A 20,039-nucleotide genomic window follows, 5' to 3' on the forward strand; every position below is an offset into this window, starting at 1 on the left:
GGAGCCGAGTCCAGAATGAGGCAGGTGACCAGTGGTGTGCCTCAGGGCTCTGTGCTTGGGCCAATGTTGTTTAATTTGTATATAAATGATATAGGAAACGGCTTAAAGGGAGATATTCAGTTGTTTGCTGATGATGCAAAGTTGTGTAGTGCAATAAAAAATCAAGCTGATGTTGAAAGTTTGCAGGAGGATTTAAATAAGCTGGTAAAATGGGCAAAAGAAAATGGATGTCAGTTCAATGTGGAAAAGTGTAAAGTCATGCATTTTGGGATTAAAAGATTACCAGCTGTGTACTACATCGATGGAAAGGTACTCCAAGAGATTGATGAGGCTAAGGACTTAGGGGTATTGGTAGATAGGGAGATGAAGTTCAGAGGACACATTGCTAAGGTGTCCAAGATTGCACATAGGATTACTTGGTTGTTGAGGAACACACTGACATCCAGAGATAAAGAGGTTATTATTCCCCTTTATAAAGCATTGATACTTCCACATTTGGATTACTGTGCTCAGGTCTGGTCACCTGGATTCCTTGGAGATGAAGAGGCTGTGGAGAGGGTTCAGAGAAGAGTGACCAAGTTGGTGAGTGATATAAAAAATGCTCCCTACATTGATAAATTGAGAGCTTGTGGATTGCAGAGATTGGTTGATAGGCGAAGAAGAGGGGATATGATAGAAACATTCAAATTACTAAAAGGTTTTTATAGGATTGATGCAGGGGAAATGTTTCAGCTGTGTGATAGTGATGGAAGAACAAGAGGTCATCTCTGGAAATTAAAGAAGAGTGTGGTTAACAAAGGTGTCAGAACAAGGTTTTTTGCCTGGAGGGTGGTGAATGAGTGGAATTCATTGCCTGACTTAGTTGTGAGCTCTTTGTCTGTAAATGAATTCAAGAAGAGATATGACAGATATTGTTTTGCTAGTTTGGGTCTCCCGCGATGAGTCTACTGACTCCATGGAGATACCCGTAATAATAATAATAATAACATCTGGTATCATTTCTTCCCTACCTACTGAGCTTTGACAAAAATCACTTCAGCCATACATTAGAGCAATAGGATGCAGACCCCCCCCCCTCCTTTACTATCTTGACATATTCTTACATCAGCCAAAAAACCCTAGTTGAGACAAGGTGGTTAACTGGTAGTGGAAGGAATATGTTAAGAATACGTAAAGCTAGAAAAGGAAGAGATAGGGTAGTTGGTAAGGAGGACTGCTTCCTATTGCTATAATGTATGGAAGAAGTGATTTTTGTTTATCCAGGACTTTGGTGATGTGCTAATAGCTACCCCTAACTCTAAAGTTTGTTTTTGCAATCTTGTAATTATCATTGGATAACTTCTTTTCTTTTCCTTTCCTGTTTCCTTAACTCAGTTTAAGTGTGTGTGTGTGTATATATACAGTCAATTCCGCTTAAATGGAACACATTGGGACTAATCCATTTTGGCCCAATTAAGTGGTTGCCCCAATTAAAAGAACTAATAATAAATTCTAAAATAAAATATGTAATATGTAGATAAATGAATAAGTAGGTAAAAATAATAATAATTAGGTACCTATTTTAATGGTTTATTAAACCAAAATACAGAAAATATTTGTACTTTATAAATTGTGCAAGAAAAATAATGCATACATGATAACTTTTACAATTTCAAATTTTAATTCTGCAAAAATGCATCAAGTGTAGTCTATCTTTTGCTTTTGAAATTTTGCAGTTTTACAAAATCAGTGCAGATGTAGGGCTTCCTTCATTACCTTCCTGCATAAAATAACGCTGTAACCTGACTATAAATTTTTTGGCCTCACGATTAGTTACAAGCACAGGTGGGTCATCATCCTCATCATCGCATTCTTTGTCAAATTTTTGACGTTTGGATTTAATGACTTCAACAATTGCATCTTCAAAGTTTTCATTTTCATCATAACATGGTAAATTGTCATCTATTGTCGAAAATTCTTCATTATTCATGATAGGAGCTTGCAGTATGTCTTCATTTTCATCACTACTGAAAATTTCAAGAACCTCCAAAGGTTTTAAACCACAAAAAGCAAAGCAGTTTTGTATTGTGCTGCTTTTTATAGCTCGCCAACTGTCAGAGACAAACTGTATTGCTTGCAAAATGGAAATTTTTGCACTGATCTCTGGCTGTTGATGAACTTGTCAATAGGTTTTCATCAATGGATTCCAGAATGTAATTAACCAATTTTCCTCGATGCAACGTCTTTAAATTTTTTATCATCCCCATGTCCATTGGTTGCACTAAGGATGTTGTATTAGGAGGAAGAAATTCCAGCCTTATATTTTTTAGATTATCTAAATGAGGGTGTGCAGCACAATTATCAAAAAGCAACAAAATTTTCCTCTGCTTAGGAAAAATTTCAGAAGTCATCCACTCATTACTATTGGCATGTTACTTTACTGGTAAACTCTCTATTCTTAGCCCCTTAAAGCATTGAGGCTTAGCATTTTTTCCTATGAATAGTAGTTTTTGTTTGCCCGTACCCGACATACTGTGTTATCCTGGGTAGACTGTGGTCTACCCAGGATAACACAGTAATGCGGTCCATTGCCCTTTTATACCCTGACAGTGTAATGTGCTAATAACACAGGGAGCCGTCTAGCGTAGCACGATAATAGAGGCTGGTTTCATCAGTGCTGTAAATATCATATGAACAGAAATTCTCTAAAAAAAAGTAAGGATTTTAGTATTTTGCCATTGTTCAGCGCTTACATTGTCGGCACTGCCCTTTTCACCGTGCACTTTTTTAAATTTGATATTGTGTCTCGCTTTCCATCGAGACAACCAACCAGCAGTTGCTTTAAAATTGTTGTGGTCCAGCTTTTTAGTAATCTCCTCTGACTTCTCCTTCAACACTGGGCCGCTGATGTTCACGCCTCGCCTGCTAACTATAGAAAACCATTGATCTAATGCTTCTTCGACTTCTGGAACCTTTCATGCTTTCTTTTGGATGTTCCTGGAATTTCTTTCTGTAACGTCCACTCCTCACGTAGTTGATTTTCTTGTTGTAGGAGACGCGCTATGGTAGATTTTGGTACACCAGTTATATCAGCAAGTCTACGATGGCGTGTATTTAATGGCTGGCTTTTAATTTTATCCAGCAAAGCAATTTTACTTGAAAGTGTAAAATCATTTCTTGGCATCTTGGCAAAGATTTAAAAATTTTAAATAAAATTGACACAATAAATTGATATCACTAGGTACAGTATATAGTAAGGGTAGATTCTTAAGCAGACGCGTACTTGCCAGGCGCATGATGAAAGATAACTGATTCGCACCACGCTAATGTTGCCATATTAGTGTACATAGTGTTGCCATATTTTCAAAAAATCCATAAAATATATCAAAAATTGCTAAATTCCTTTTCAGCTACTATCCCAATTAAGCGAAAAGTTGTCCCAATTAAGAGTTTAAATTATGTATTAATATGTTGGTTCGGTTTCCGTTCTTTGAGATTTGGCCCAAAAAAGTGGCTGCACCAATTAAACGGAATCGACTATATATATATTGTCCCCCTTCATAATCAAAACATTCGAATCTTTAAATTACATATTAAAAATAAGTTTTACACACACACATATGCACAGGAGTATATAGACCCTCCATAGACATTGGTAGTGACCATGCCCCAAAGCAAGAAAGACCTAGCCTCTAATTTCATCACATACACAAGAAACCATTATAAGGGCTTTTTCAAGAGAAGGTAAGTCAGCTGGTCCTACAAGGTAGAGGTGAGCAATGTTTCGTTGCTCACCTCTGCTTTGTGCTGCGTGCCTGCATGCAACAGTCATTTAAAAATATAAAAGGTATAAATTTGTAAAGGATTATACACATGTGGGTAAATATTATAATTTTTTCTGTGCACACATGCACATTTCTATGCTGTCTAACTAGAGTACATCATGTGTATGTAATAACATATATTTCATTGGCATGTTTGAACTTTAAATTTTGAGATCATAAGTTGGATGGGTTACAGTGAATTTGATAGTGGAATAATATGTTTAGTGTAAAAAGATTAAAAAAAAATTTGAAGGAAGTATTATATTGTTGTTTTTTATATTTTTTGTTTTTAGGTGGTAGTCAGCCACCTCCAAAACCTCAGAGATCCTTTCAGCAGTCTGTAACTCCAATGACTAAAGGTGTCAGATCTACACCTCCACCATCAGGTCCCCCTTCTTCTATACCCTCTCCACGATCAGGGCAGCCCCGTAGTTTAGGTATGAATGATAAACTTAAGAATTCTATGAATATGTTTTTAGTATTTTCCTTATTGTTTTGCATTTTTGATCTTTTATTGTTTAGCCTTTTTCTTTCCTTTTTGTGTTTATGAGATGCTTCATATAAACAAAGTTAGAGCGGCAGTATATTTGCCAATAATTTTAAAAAGTAATATATATTATTATTATTAAGATGTGACATTTATTAGAACCAAAAATATGTTGGAATAAAAAGCAGACATATAAATAATTTCTAGCATAAATAATTCCTATCCATCATATCTTCCCTAACAGCTAAGTAATAACTTGGCATCTTAAAAACCTGATTACTATAACAGGGAAGATTGTAGACCAAAACTTATCGTTAACTTTTTTTAATATTTTAAAAATGAAAGCTCCAAACTAAAGTCATCAAGCTGAAGTAGAAGAAGATAACTGGTTATAGTTATATATGATTTGTTTTCTCAGATCTTGCTTTGTATTTTCATTGTAAAATAATTTCAGAAAAAGCCTTTGTGCTTAGGAGGATAACCTAGTTTTTTTTTTTTCTATTATTATAACTCATTTTACAGATCAGCAGACAAGTTCTATAACAGATTGTCATAGAAAGTTTTTTCCATCAAATTAGAGAAAATTTACTATCCATCATTATAGGATAGCAAAAACTAGAGAGCGTACATGAGCAAGGAAAAGAAAGATGAGATGGAGGGGTAAATGATAAGCAAGAGAGCAATGAAGGAGATATAACCATTATTTTGAATTTAGGCAAAGACATTTGATAGGATGCCACATGATAAATTGATATTTAATTTGCAGTGCTTGAGATTAGATACAGGTTAGAATTGGATTGGAAATTGCCTGTCTAGTAGATATTAGTGTTGTGTATGGGGAGGAGTAGTAGTATCAGAGAAAAGGAAGTTCACAAGTAGAGTTCCACAGGGACTTGGGCATGGTCACTACCAATGTCTATGGAGGGTCTATATACTCCTGTGCATATGTGTGTGTGTGTAAAACTTATTTTTACCTGAATAATACTGTCACTGGCTTGCTGGGAGATATTTAGTTATTTACTGATGATGTCAAGGTTAACAATAATATTGCCAATGTGATAGCACTTTAGGAGGATTTAAATAAGCTGGATACATAGGCACAATAGGGATGTCAAAAGTTTATTTTTCACTTGGTTAGACTATAATAAATTTACTTTAATCCTTTATCCAAGTGTGTGCAAACAAAGTTTGCACCTGAAAGTATCTTCATGACTGGGGCAAAGTGGTACAACACTGGGCAACTCTTTGCAAAGGTGGAGCAAGCTACCAACACTCCTATCTCAGTATCTCCCATAATGCAAAACACATCTCCTTGCGGATATGTATAATGTTATGCATTAAGGGAAGGGCCACTACCCAGTTTCGACCTTTATTGAGGCCTCTTCAGTGGGAGCCAGGCCCAAGTAGAGATACCAGGCAGAAGCATTAGCAAGGTCATCTCTACCTATAGGAGTTGCCAAATGGTTTGCCACCTTTTTAATAAAATATTCTGGATTTAGAGAAAGATGTTGAAAGTTTATTTTTCACTTGGTTAGACTATGGGTAGTGGCCCTTCCCTTAATACATAACATTATACATATCTGCAAGGAGATGTGTTTTGCATTATGGGAGATACTGAGATAGGAGTGTTGGTATCTTGCTCCACCTTTGCAAGGAGTTGCCCGGTGTTGTACCACTTTACCCCAGTCATGAAGATACTTTCAGGTGCAAACTTTGTTTGCACACACTTGGATAAAGGATTAAAGTAAATTTATTATAATAGGGATGTCAGTTTAATGCAACTGAATGCAAGATCTTAATATTTTAAATTTAGGAATGCAGTTCAAAGGTGATGAAGGTAAATCTTGAATAATAACAATGAAAGAATGCAAATTGGGGAAAAAAAAACAAAAAAACTCGTAATCAAATTCCTGACATGTAACCTTAAGGGGTGTACAGAATATGATAGTATTGCATGAAAAACTTACATCACCACTAACTTCCTATCTACAATTTTCCTCCAAATCAATCAGTTACCTGTCAAGACCTCCAACATCATCAGATCTTATATTTCTGTCTTCTAAGTCTTTTTTCTCAGTGGCAAAGAACACTTGTTTTGCTAATCTTTCCTGTCCCATTCTGTTTAATAACCATATCACCTTAGATTAGCTCTGCTAATACATTCCCAGATGCTAATAATGTCAAGTTCATTCCTAATAGCCTCGTTTTTAATATGATATTGCCATTGATGCCATCTGTTCATTTCCCTAATCTTTCTCAAGATCTCATTTCTGTGGTCTCTAGTTTTTGGTCAAGTGTTTTATTTCTAACCCAGCTCTCAGATCCACAAGTTAAAATTGTATACAGCTAATTTAGTGTTTTGACTAATTTCTCTCTTATTCCATATAAATTTATTCACTTGACATCCTATTATATCAGCTTTGTTGATTCTGTGGTCTACCCATATTTAGTTTACCATCTTCACTAAAAATCATGCCTAAGTAGCTGAAATGTTTTACTTGTTCTATAAGTACTCCATTCACCTTGCAGTTGATATTTTCAATGCTTCTGCCTATTTTCATTGTCTTCGTCATGCTATTGCTGGTTTTCATACTAAATTTATTATAACAGTTATTCAATTTAGTCAGGGAATCTTACAGACTTGTACTGGATTTATTTAGAAGTATAACATCACCTGCATAAAGTAGAACGCTGAGATTAACATCTCCAGTTTTTATATCAGGTTTAGTACCACTTTCCTTCATAATGTGATCCATATAGATGATGAATAATAGAAGGGATAATGTACATCCTTATCCTGACAGCAGATTTAGTATTAAACCGTTTTCCTGTACTTCCTTCATTTCGAACTGCTGACTTACAACTCAAATAAAGACTACGCATCGCTTGATATTATTATTATTACCACCCCAATACCTCATGGAGCCAAAGACTCATCTGAGAGGTCCTTTTATTACACACACAGCCCATCATACAGTGTTTTAAACACATTCAAACTCTTGGCAGACACCACATTCTCAGGCAAGGCATTCCAATCATTCACAACTCTGCACGAAAAAAAACCTTCCTCTCACTCCCCTACTCACACCCTCTTTATACAGTTTCTAGAGATGACCTCTGGTTCTCCCCTGATCTCCCACTATTTTCTGTAAAACTCTCCAACATTGATCCTATAACAACCCCTTACCAACTTGTAGGTCTCTATCATATCTCTCCTCTTCCTCCTGTCCACCAGACTCTGCAAATTACATCTTCTCAATCTTTCCTCATACTCGACATTCCAGAGCTCAGAAACTACCTTAGACTCTCCTTTAGACCCTTTCCAACATCTCTTTATCTTTCTGAAAACCCAGTGACCAAATTTGGGAACAATAGTCCATGTGTAGCCTAATCAAAGCCTTGTACAATGGAACAAGAATCTCCCTTCTTCTACATGTCAGTGTCCTCCGTATCATTCCTAGAAACTTTTCTGTTGTCTTCACAATTTTGGCGATGTGTCCCCTAAATTTTAGATCCTTATCCACTATCACCTCCAGATCTCTTATTTCCTCTACTTCCAACAATATATTCTCACCAAGCATAAATTCTGCATCCCACCTTTGTTTTCCAAATTTTAAAACCTTACATTTTGCAACATTGAACTCGCATCTCCATTTCTGTGCCCAATCACTCAATCTATTCAAGTCTTCCTGTAATGCCACAACATCTTCACTATACTTCATGGTTTGTCCTAGCTTTGCATCATCTGCAAACAACTGAATATCTCCATCCAAATCTTCACCTATATCATTAATATATACACGTTAAACAGTGATGCACCTAAAACAGACCCCCTGAGGCACTCCACTAGTGACTTTCCCATACACAACTTTTTGATGCCTATCAGATAGCCAGTCTCCAATGCAATGCACCAATCTAATATCCAACCCCATCTGCTCTAGTTTGACTGTCAACCTATCATGAGGTACTCTATTAAAAGCCTTTGCAAAATCCAAGTATATTACTGTGTATCCTTTTCCTCTGTCCAAGGAAGCAGTCACTTTATTGTAATATAATGAGTAAGTAGATTACTAAAACATGACCTTCCTTTAGAAAATCCATGCTGTCCATCAAAGATAATACCATTGTTATCAACTCAACTCTGGATCCTAGTTCTCACAAGTTCCAACAACTTAACCACAACACCTGACACACAGATAGGCCTATAGTTTGATGTTTGAGTTCAATCATCTCCTTTATGAAGTGGCACAATCTTGCCCTCCTTCCACTCCTTAGGAACTTGACTGAGTGCAAGACGCGTATGAAAAAAATATGTCAAGGCAGGTGTCAACTCCCTGCTACATTCCTTCAGAATACATGGTGATATATTATCAAGTCCCACAGCCTTATTAACATCTAGTTTACTCAACTCCTCATACACCTCTTGCTCACTTACAGTCAGTCTCTCCTCTCCATCATCTACTGCTCTCAATTTCTCCATGTAGTCATATTCACAAGATTGAAAGACCTTTATGAACTGTATCTCCACCACACATTTTGCAACAGCTGTCTTTATACCATTTTCTCCTATCAATGTCATCTTTCCATAATCATTCTTTCTTTTGCTGGCTACTTATCAAAAGAACCCTTTAGGATTTCCACTTCTCTTTTGCTGCCACCACAATGCCCTTTTTCTCTGTATCACATGCTTAATCTCTTTATTCATCCATCTCACACCCACCATATTTAGTCTTCTCACCTTGGAATACATTTAGACATTGCATCTACTAAACAGTTTTTGAAAATTCCCCAAGCTGCATTGATCTCTTTTCCAGCTAACTCCTCATTCCATGCTACACACACAAGCTGTCTCCTGAGCTCTTCATAATCACCCTTCCTTGTAGTTCCACATATACCCTTTTCTCACAGAGGTCCTCACACTGCTGGCAACCACCCAGGTCCATTGACACCATGCAACTGTAGCGCTTTGAACAGCTTCTTTTTTAGCATCCTGTCTTACGCCTTTCCCAGATCTACAAAACTTAAATACAGATCTTTGTTATATTCCCATGATTTCTCAACTATTTGTTGTAAAGTGAAAATCTGATCCTGACAGCCTCTATATGGCCTGAATCCAGCTTGTTCTTCACCAAGCTTCCCTTCCACAATCCTTCTCAACCGTTTCAAGTATACTTGCATAAATCTTACCAGGAATACTCAGTAGGGAAACACCTCTGTAATTCTCATATGCAATTTTATTTCCCTTTTTTTTTGTATATGGGTACTATGAGAGCTCTACTCCAATCATCTGGTATTCGTCCTTCTGTGCAGGCCTTCTGAACTATGTAGTGCAGCCACTGTAAGACATTTATACCTCAATACTTGGGCATTTCTGGTTGAATATTATCTACTCCAGCTGCCTTTCCACATTTCAGGCTTTTGATGGCTTTTTCTACTTCAAGTATGGATATCTATTCCTGATTGCATCCCTGATCAGCGTTTTTTACCACTGTGCTGTCACTGATTATTTCATTTAGCAATTTTTGCAAAGTAATTACTCCATACATCAAGGATATCTTTTTCTCCAGTTTTCCCTAAATTTCCTCCATTTCTGAGCGTTTTCAACAGCCTCCAGAATATTGTGGCATCTTCTTGATATTTATTTTCTATGTTATTACCAAAGTTTTCCCATGACTTTTGTTTAGCTAATTTTACACAGTGTTTAGATTTCTTACATTTGTCTCTGTATTTTGTAAGAACACAAGCTGACTTATTTGTCAGGAACTTTTGATATGCTTTCTTCTTTATCTTCACTCCTCTTAAACTTCCTGTGTCCATCATGGAGTTCTGATTTTTCTATCCTTGCAGACAACTCACCACCACATGCCTCTCTGGCTGAATCAATGTTTTCTTCAGGATTGTCACTGAATCTCGGTTTCTGTTCTCAAACTTTTTAATTTTTTCTTAAATAATGTTTGTGTATTTATTATTATTAAACAAGACCTCATGGAGTCAAAGACTCATCTAGGAGGTCCATTTATCTCACACACATCTCATCATACCGTGTCTTAAACACATTCAAACTCCTTGCAGACACCACACTCTCAGGCAAGGCATTCCAATCACTTGCAACTCTGCATGAAAAAAACCTGCCTCTCACTCCCCCTACTCACACCCTCTTTATACAGTTTCCAGGGATGACCTCTGGTTCTCCCCTGATCTCCCACTACTCTCTGTAGAACTTCCCCACCATTGATCCTATAGTCTATATTTTTCTATATATTATATAGTCTTTCTATATATTATATATATAGTCTATATATTTTAGTCTACAATTCACATCTGAGAGTTAATCAACTTTTATTCGCTTTAAAAATTTCTTACATTTTCTTCTTTTCAGTATAAAATACAATTTTATCGTGCTCAAGACTAAATGGTGATCACTTCCATTTTCAAATCCTCTGTACACTCTAGTGTCCTGCACTAATGAGAAAACTTTACTATCGACCATGACATAGTCAATAAGACTATTCTTATTCCTTGCTCCATGTGAATTTGTGCACATTTTTATGTTGGAACATGGTGTTATTAATAACCAATCCATGTCCTAATCAGAAATCCATCAGGTATTTGCAATTATCATTAGCTTTGCTCTTTTCTCCAAAGTTTCTCAAAATATTTTTGTATGTCTGACAATCATTTCCTACTCTCCCAACAAGGACCAACTTTTCATTTTTCATTGTGTCAGTTTCTTTCTCTAAAGCTTCAAAAAATTTCTCCACTTCTACCTTAGTAGAACCTTCTGTGGGATCATAGGCACAAATAAGTCTCATTGTCCAGTTCACCATTCTAATATTTGCCTACATCACTCTATTTGATATTGGCTGCCATTCAAGGAGATTAGCCTCATGTTTAGTGTTGAATACTATAGCTACTCCTTCATTTCCTTGATTGTCATTTCCTGAATATAACATTTTGTATTTATTGCTCAAAAAGATCTCACCAGTTTTTGTCTTTTTTGTTTCAGTCACCCCTATTGTATCAATCTGGTACTTATCCAATTCCTCAGCTAGCTCCATTTCTTTGCCATTCAGGCTTTTTTATGTTGATAGTACCAATCTTGAACGCTTTTGATGTTGAGTTCAGGGTGTGTTTTAGGATTTGTTCCAGTAGCTGACTTTTCGCTGTTCGCTCTGGTTCCCTGGTGAAGACAATGGGGTCCTTGTTTAACCCACCGATGCCCCAGCTGGTGTGAGATTCTGTCATGTTGTACCATCATTTTAAATTGTGGTTTAAGCCAGTAAGAATACAATTTGGTTGGCTAAATCCCAAACTGCCATTCCATCCTTGTTCATTCAGTATCCAGGTAGATATCTAACAGGTGCACCATGAGAAGGTGAGGATTGGACATTAGGTCAGAAGCCCTGGTCAGTTCTCTGCATCCCTTTAAAGATTATGTGAATTTCTCCTCTCACTTATACAGTTTGACCTTTAAGCACCCCCATTTTTTTAAAAAGGTTTTTTAAAAAAAACTCTTCATATCAAAATAAGTTAATTTGAATATACTTCTGTTTGCTTATATCACATCATCATAAAAAAAATATGTAAACAAAAAATGTAATTTCTAGGTTCTCTCTTTATAGTTGCCTAGATTCTATATTAATTACAGTCAGCTGACACGAAATGAACTATTCACTGAGTACCTACAACTGAAGGTAATTAACCAAATGTCCCACTCATCAAAAAAAAAAAAAAAATTTATTTTGCTATACTAATGCAGGAAGTTTTTATTTATCACATACTGGATTCTGATATTAACTGATGAAAACTCTCTCTCTCAAAGCCTTCATCAGAGGCTTTGAGAGCAAGCCTCTGATCCAGACTCTATCATAGTCCAACGTCAAGTCAGTGAGTCAGTCAGAGATAGCATTTGGGAATGGAAAATTAATTTCTTGAGTTTTTGAGAGACAACTATCTTAGGCTGCACACAAGGATTGAGAGTCTTAGATCTGATCATTTCATCAGAGGATGGGATTGTGAGTAGGATGTCACACTTCTTTCCAGTCTGTAGTAGCTAGCCATAGGAATATATCTGTGAGGAAAGGCTATATGTGGAACCACAAGGCTGGTGACTATGAAAAGCATAGGAAACAACTTGGAGCTATAGCCTGTAATTCTACAATATACATCTTCTCCCTGTTGAGTCAAGCTTGACTCCCCATGGTGTGCCCTGTTTACACAAAAGGACTCTTGCAAATCCAACAAGGAAGATATCCTGTGGCAAAAGGATATCTTCTTGGTTGGAGGAAATGCCCACTAGACCTAGTAGGTAGATGATCTTCGTAGCCCCCTTATTGGGGACCTGAAGTGGTGAAGACTATATTTGGCCTTCAAAGCATGGGATCCAGTTTGTCTTCCCCTCTCTTCTCTTCCCTATGCAGTGTAAGTATTCTTCAAGAGCATGCCAAATGTACTGAGAGATCCAGAACTTTTTCCATTTAGAGGATACATCAGTAAAAATAGTTGTATCACAGACTGGTTGCCAGAGATTATATACACCTGAACATGTCAGTAATGTCAGGAGGCTTACTGGACAGCTGTCACATATTCCAGCTATCATGTACTCTGCCAGATTGCTCCTCAAAATAGAGAGAGAGAGAGAGAGAGTCCGAGTAGTGTAGTGGTATGTGGAAGGACAAAGACACCCATACAGAGAGAGAGCTGTCTTCTCTTACTGCATGTTCCCACTCTTTCTTTTCATCCAACAGTGAACCATAGATGAAACAGACAAACAGCGACACTACTAATCCATTCGAATAAATCAAACCAAATACAATATTCTAAACATACCAAATCCCTACCAAAAAAAATCACTTTTACATCCACTTTACAAACACCCATGGCCTAAAATTCTAACATAAATGGCATTCATTATCACTTGCAAACATTCAGACCTCCTCTCTTGAAAGAAACTTAAACTGCAGCTATATCACCAGTAGTTCACCTTTAGTGCCCAAATTACACTCTTCACTATTCTGCACCTTTATACCTGTGTCTCTGTGCAGTTCAACATTGCCTACCAGAGAATGTCAAATTTAGACTTCCCTGCTTTTGATATTGTGATATGCTCTCCAATATCTGCCATTCTTGCCAACTTCTATTTAGAAAACTAGAATAAAAAGAATTAAATGATTAATCAAAAAACCTTCAGTATGTCTCTTCACTGTACGGATGATGTCTATGCTGTTTGGAATAATTCATGTGAACAACTAGACATCTTCTTACAAAAAATCAATAGACTTCAGGACGGATTCAATTTCACTATGTAACTTTAATCAAACAGAACTATATCTTTCCTTGATGTTCTCATAAAAAGAAAATTGGGTGATTCCTTATCGACATCTATATTTTTCTAGAACTTCACTTTTGAGTCGATATACTAGGGTGGTCTGAAAAGTTCTTGGCCTTGACCATAGATGGCAACACTATCGGCAAGATTTTGTTTTTCCAAGTTGGTAAATCTGTCATTATTATTATTATTATTATTATTATTATTAAACAAGACCTCATGGAGTCAAAGACTCATCTAGGAGGTCCTTTTATCTCACACACATCTCATCATACCGGGTCTTAAACACATTCAAACTCCCTGCAGACACCACACTCTCAGGCAAGGCATTCCAATCATTCACAACTCTGCACGAAAAAAACCTGCCTCTCACTCCCCTACTCACACCCTCTTTATACAGTTTCCAGGGATGACCTCTGGTTCTCCCCTGATCTCCCACTATTCGCTGTAGAACTTCTCCACCATTGATCCTATAGCAACCCCTTACCAACTTGTAGGTCTCTATCATATCTCCCCTCTTCCTTCTCTCCACTAGTCTCTGCAAATTACATCTTTTCAATCTTTCCTCATACTCAACATTCCAGAGGTCAGAAACTACCTTAGTCAGTCGCCTTTGGACCCTTTCCAACATCTCTTCATCCTTCTGAAAACCAGGTGACCAAATCTGGGCACAATAGTCCATGTGTGGCCTAATCAAAGCCTTATACAATGGAACAAGAATCTCCCTACTTCTACATGTCAGTGTCCTCCTCATCATTCCCAGAAGTCTTTGTGTTGTCTTCACAATTTTGGCGATGTGACCCCTAAATTTTAGATCCTTATCCACTATCACTCCCAGATCTCTTATTTCCTCTACTTCCAACAATATATTTTCACCAAGCATAAATTCTGCATCCCATCTTTGTTTTCCAAATTTTAAAACCTTACATTTTGCAACATTGAACTCACATTCCCATTTGCTTGCCCAATCACTCAATTTATTCAAGTCTTCTTGCAAGGCCACAACATCTTCACTACTCTTTATGGTTCGTCCCAACTTTGCATCATCTGCAAACAACTGAATATCTCCATCCAAATCTTCGCCAATATCATTAATATACAAGTTAAATAGTAATGGCCCTAAAACAGACCCCTGAGGCACTCCACTAGTGACTTTCCTTTTCCTGGATATTGCACCCCCATACACAACTTGTTGATACCTATCAGATAGCCAGTCTCCAATCCAATGCACTAATCTAATATCCAACCCCATCTGCTCTAGTTTGACTGTCAACTTATCATGAGGCACTCTATCAAAAGGTTTTGCGAAATCCAAGTATATTACTGTGTATCCTTCTCCTCTGTCCAAGGAAGCAGTCACTTTATTGTAATAAGTAAGTAGATTACTAAAACACGACCTCCCTTTAGCAAATCCATGCTGTCCATCAAAGATTATACCATTGTTGTCAACCCAACTCTGGATCCTAGTTCTCACAAGCTTCTCCAACAACTTAACCACAACACCTGACACACAGATAGGCCTATAGTTTGATGCTTGAGTTCGATCACCTCCTTTATGAAGTGGCACAATCTTGCCCTCCTTCCACTCTTTAGGGACTTGACCAAGTGCAAGACTCGTATTAAAAAAATATGTCAAGGCAGGTGTCAACTCTCTGGCACATTCCTTCAGAATACGCGGTGATATATTATCAAGTCCCACAGCCTTATTTACATCTAGTTTACTCAACTCCCCAAACACCTCTTGCTCACTTACAGTCAGTCTCTCCTCCCCATCATCAACTGCTCTCGATCTTTCCATGAAGTCACATTCACAAGATTGAAAGATCTTTATGAACTGCTCATTAAGTATCTCCACCACACATTCTGCAACAGCTGTCTTTATACCATTTCCTCCAATCAATGTCATCCTTCCATAATCATTCTTTCTTTTGCTGGCTACATATCGAAAGAACTCCCTAGGATTCTTTTTAGCTTCATTAGCTAACTGCTGTTCATACCTCTCTTTAGCTACTCTCACCAACCAAGTCACTCTCCTTGCCTGGTCTTTGTAGAACTCATGAAATTGGTTACTTCCACTTCTCTTATGCTGCCTCCACAATGCCCTTTTTCTCTGTATTGCATGCTTAATCTCTTTATTCATCCATCTCACACCTACCTTATTTAACCTTCTCACCCGTGGTATACATTTAGACATTGCATCCACTAAATATTTTTTGAAAATCCCCCAAGCTGCATTGATCTCTTTTCCAGCTAACTCCTCATTCCATGCTACACCTGCAAGCTATCTCCTGAGCTCTTCATAATCACCCCCCTTGTAGTTCCACATATACCCTTTTTTCACAGGGGTCCTTGCACTGCTGGCAACCACCCAAGTAATCACCTCATGGTCACTTTCGCCAATTGGTGGATGATTTGATACCTCATTGATAATTACATCCTCCGATGAGATGACCAAATCCAAGACCCTTAATCCTCTTGTGCCCTCTGTTACATACTGTCTGAGGTAGTTATCCCTCAAAAACTCAAGAAACTCATTTTCTTTACTTCCAGTTGCTATCTCTTCATTCCAATCTATATTGCCATAATTAAAATCACCCATAATGATCATCCTTTTCTTATTTGCTTGGCTTATTTGACTATACATTTCACTATCACCACCATCCACATTACCAGGTCTATAACAACATCCCACCAAGTATTTGAATCTATTCACCTCTATCTCACACCATACTGCCTCAAAACCACTGGCCCCATTTCCCCCTTGCATCTCTACCTTGTATGGACATAACTCTTTCTCTATCATCAATAGCACTCCCCCTCCCTTTTTACCCCTTCTATCCTCACGAAACACATCATACCTTTCCATCTCTATTCCTGTCAGGATGTCATCCTCATCTAACCTTGTCTCACTTATTCCGACAATCTCTGGGTGCACAGACGCAATTAGTGCAACCATTTCATCCGCCTTGTTTCTTATACTTCTAGCATTGGTATACAAACACAACAACTCATTTCTGGATCTACAGCTAGTTCCACTGATACCACTCACTCGATGTGATCTCTCCATGCTGGACTGGGGCCATTTCCCTTTCTGCTTCTTCATTTTAGAACCCTTTGCAATTCCATCTGTTTCCTTTTGATCCCTGATCATCCCATTACTTTCCTGCCTACACATTCTCTCACCTCCTCTTGGAGCATCCACCTTTCTCACGCTGTGTATCCCTGTCCACCCTGAGCCTCCCCGTTTCCCTGTTCCTCTTGCACACCCATTCTCTCATTATCTATACTCATACCACTCACTTCCACATTCATTTCCACTCCTTCAATCTCTCCTGTCTTACTCTCCTGCTCTTCCACATCACTCCCCTCTCGATCTGATTCATTCTCTCTATTCACTTCTCTACCTTCCAGCAGCAGTCTCTCCAAGCGACTCACACCATAACCACTCAAATGCAGTCCATCGCTCCCATACAGCTCACTTCGTCCCTCAAACTCATTCCACACATTAACAAACTGTACTCCCATCTCCTCACACATTTCAGCCAGAATATCATTCATAATCCTTGCTCTCCGCCTCATTTCACCACAATCATACCTAGGCAACACACTGACCACCCTTCCTGTCACACTATTCTCCTTTATCTTTCCAAGCAGTCTCCTGACATTCATTCTGACATGCTCCTTGTTCTCTCTCAAATCATTCGTACCAATTAATACAATTAACTCTTTTGCTCGTTCCCGCCTCATATTCAATGCCTCAATCACTCTACTCATTTTACCGCCTGGAAAACATACCTTGTGCATTTTATCCTCTAGCACACCTTTAATAATGGAGTCACCATACAATGCCACTCGCTCATCTTTTGTTAACTCTTTCATGCCATCATGATTTATTTTAATAGTTTTGACCTGCATTCTCTTAATTTCATTCCGCATCCATTTCATTTCTTGCTTCATCCAATCCAATTCACCTTCTGAACCTCACGACACATTCACTCTATCATTAAATCTTTCTAACTTTCTAACTCTCGACCCTCTCTTCTCACTTTCCCTCTCATTCATCCTTCTTTGTTTCCGTACTTTCGGTCCAACATATGTCCAACTTTCACTGTCATTCTTCTCACTTTCACTCTCGCATATCTTTCTTTGTTTCCGTACTTTCGGACTAACATGCGTCCAACTTTCGCTATCATTCTTCTCACTTTTACTGTCATTCATCTTTCTTTGGTTCAGTACTTTCGTTCCAACATGCGTCCAACATAAGCATCCGTGTGAAATTGCAAGCCATTCTATCAAGTAGTTCATTTTATACAGCTGTCTGAAGCAAAAGTGTTTTCTGCATCCCTTGAAATGGATAAAATTGAGTATTGTGTGGTTATAAAATTCTTTGTAAAAGAAGGTTTAATGGCAAAAGAAATTCATTCGAAGTTCATAAAAGTTTATGAGCACTCTTCTCCTTCGTTTTCGACAATTAATCAATGGGCTGCCGAGTTTAAGCGTGGTGTACCAGCCTTGAAGATGATCCACGTGAAGGACATCCAAAAAGTGTAACAACACCAGAAATCATTGGTCAAGTGCATGATATGGTATTGGATGACCGGAGAGTCAAAGTGTATGAAATTGCTGAGACTATAGGCATTTCAAAAGGACATGTAGGATATATTTTGCCTGAAGAATTGCATATGAAAAAGTTTTGCTCAAGATGAGTGCTGCGCTTGCTCACAGCAGATCAAAAACACCTTGCATGAAAATCTCTGAACAGTGTTTGGACCGTTTTAACAAGAAAAAAACTGATTTTGTGTGTCGATTTATTACTATGGATGAGACTTGGATTCACCATTACACACTAGAATCCAAACAGCAGTCAAAACAATGGACAGAAGCCAGTTGTTCAGCACCAAAGAAGACAAAATCGGTTCCATCAGCAGGAAAGGTCATGGCATCGGTGTTTTGGGATGCTAAATGCATTTTGTTTATTAATTATCTTGAAAAGGGTAAAACAATAACCACGGAATATTATTCCGATCTTTTTAACTAGACTAGATGAAAAAATTCATGAGAAAAGACCTGATTTGCAGAAGAAAAAAATCATCTTTCATCAGGACAATGCACCTGCCCACAAAGGTGTTTTGGCAATGGGAAAATTAAGAGATCTGCACTATGAATTGTTGGAACATCCACCCTATTCCCTAGATTTGGCTCCCCTCTGACTTCTATCTCTTCCCTAAACTAAAATTTTTCATTGCTGGTCAGTGTTTATCTTCAAATCAAGAGGTGATTGCAGCTGTAGAGGGGTATTTTGCAGATCTTACTGAGAACCACTACAGGAATGGGATAATGGCACTGGAGCATCGCTGGAATAAATATATTAGTCTTAATGGAGATTATGTTGAAAAATACAAATAATTTTGACATTATAAATTCATTTTTTCGTTGTTAGACGAGAACTTTTCAGCCCACCCTCGTGTGCATCAGACTTCGGCTCCCTATCCTTCACAAAAATATGGCATTATTAAATGCTCTCTTTCTAGAGTTTGTATTATCTGTTCTTCTTCTGATCTACTTCTGAAAAGAAATTTCTACAATTAATGAAACTGCCATTCTCAATGGTTATATTTAAAACAGTAGAGAAGATCATCAATCATTTTTCTTCACCTGCTATTAGAAGGGAAGACTCACACCGAATTGCCATCCCATATATTAAAGGCATTTCAGAGTATATTTCTCAACCTTAAAAAACATTTAATATTTCCACAACTTTCAAGCCCATAAACTCAATTAACATATTGATACCATCTCCAAATGATAAAATTCCATCTCTGCTGTACCTGGAGTCTATTCAGTCCCACACAGCTGTAAATTATTCTACTTTGGACAAACAGGCCAATCTCTTTCTATATGCCTTTCTGAATATCAGTTCTACATTTCCTACAAGAAAAGGAAAAAAAAAAAAAAAAATTGGGTTTAGCAAAATATGGGATTACTAATACTAGCCATAGGATCCTTTGGAATTATGCCCAATTACTACATCGATGTTCCCATAAATATGAGGATCTCTTTAAAGAAAGTTCTGAAGTACTTTGGCATAATCATCCAAATCTCAATCTTAATGTTGAATTCTTCATGTGCCAAAAATCTAGGAAATTATTATTAAGAATTCAACATTAAGATTGAGATTTGGATGATTATGCCAAAGTACTTCAGAACTTTCTTTATCGGCCGCCCGTCTGACATCTAAAAGTAATGTGTGTGTGCATGCAATTACACATATGCTTCATTTTTTTTATTTTTTTTATTTATTTATTTATTTGTAATTGCATGCACACACACATTACTTTTAGATGTCAGACGGGCGGCCGATAAAAGTTTGCCCCCAGGCGGCAAATACCCTTGGCACGCTCCTGCACACACACACTTTAGT

General features: G+C 37.5%; 1 protein-coding gene across 1 annotated transcript in view; it reads left to right on the top strand.

Annotated features, from left to right (window-relative positions):
• LOC150105640 (coiled-coil domain-containing protein CG32809-like) overlaps nt 1-20,039 on the top strand; it is a 774,652-nt gene that overhangs the window by 407,887 nt on the left and 346,726 nt on the right. Inside the window, exon 8 of the mRNA XM_090394279.1 lies at nt 4,097-4,240. Within this exon, the coding sequence (XP_090250405.1) occupies nt 4,097-4,240 (144 nt within the window). The remainder of the gene's footprint in view (nt 1-4,096; nt 4,241-20,039) is intronic.

This window comes from Typopeltis vanoorti, chromosome 6, assembly GCF_054136105.1.
Source record: "Typopeltis vanoorti isolate ZY-2024b chromosome 6, IOZ_Tvanoo_1.0, whole genome shotgun sequence".
Taxonomy (NCBI): Eukaryota; Metazoa; Arthropoda; class Arachnida; order Uropygi; family Thelyphonidae; genus Typopeltis; species Typopeltis vanoorti.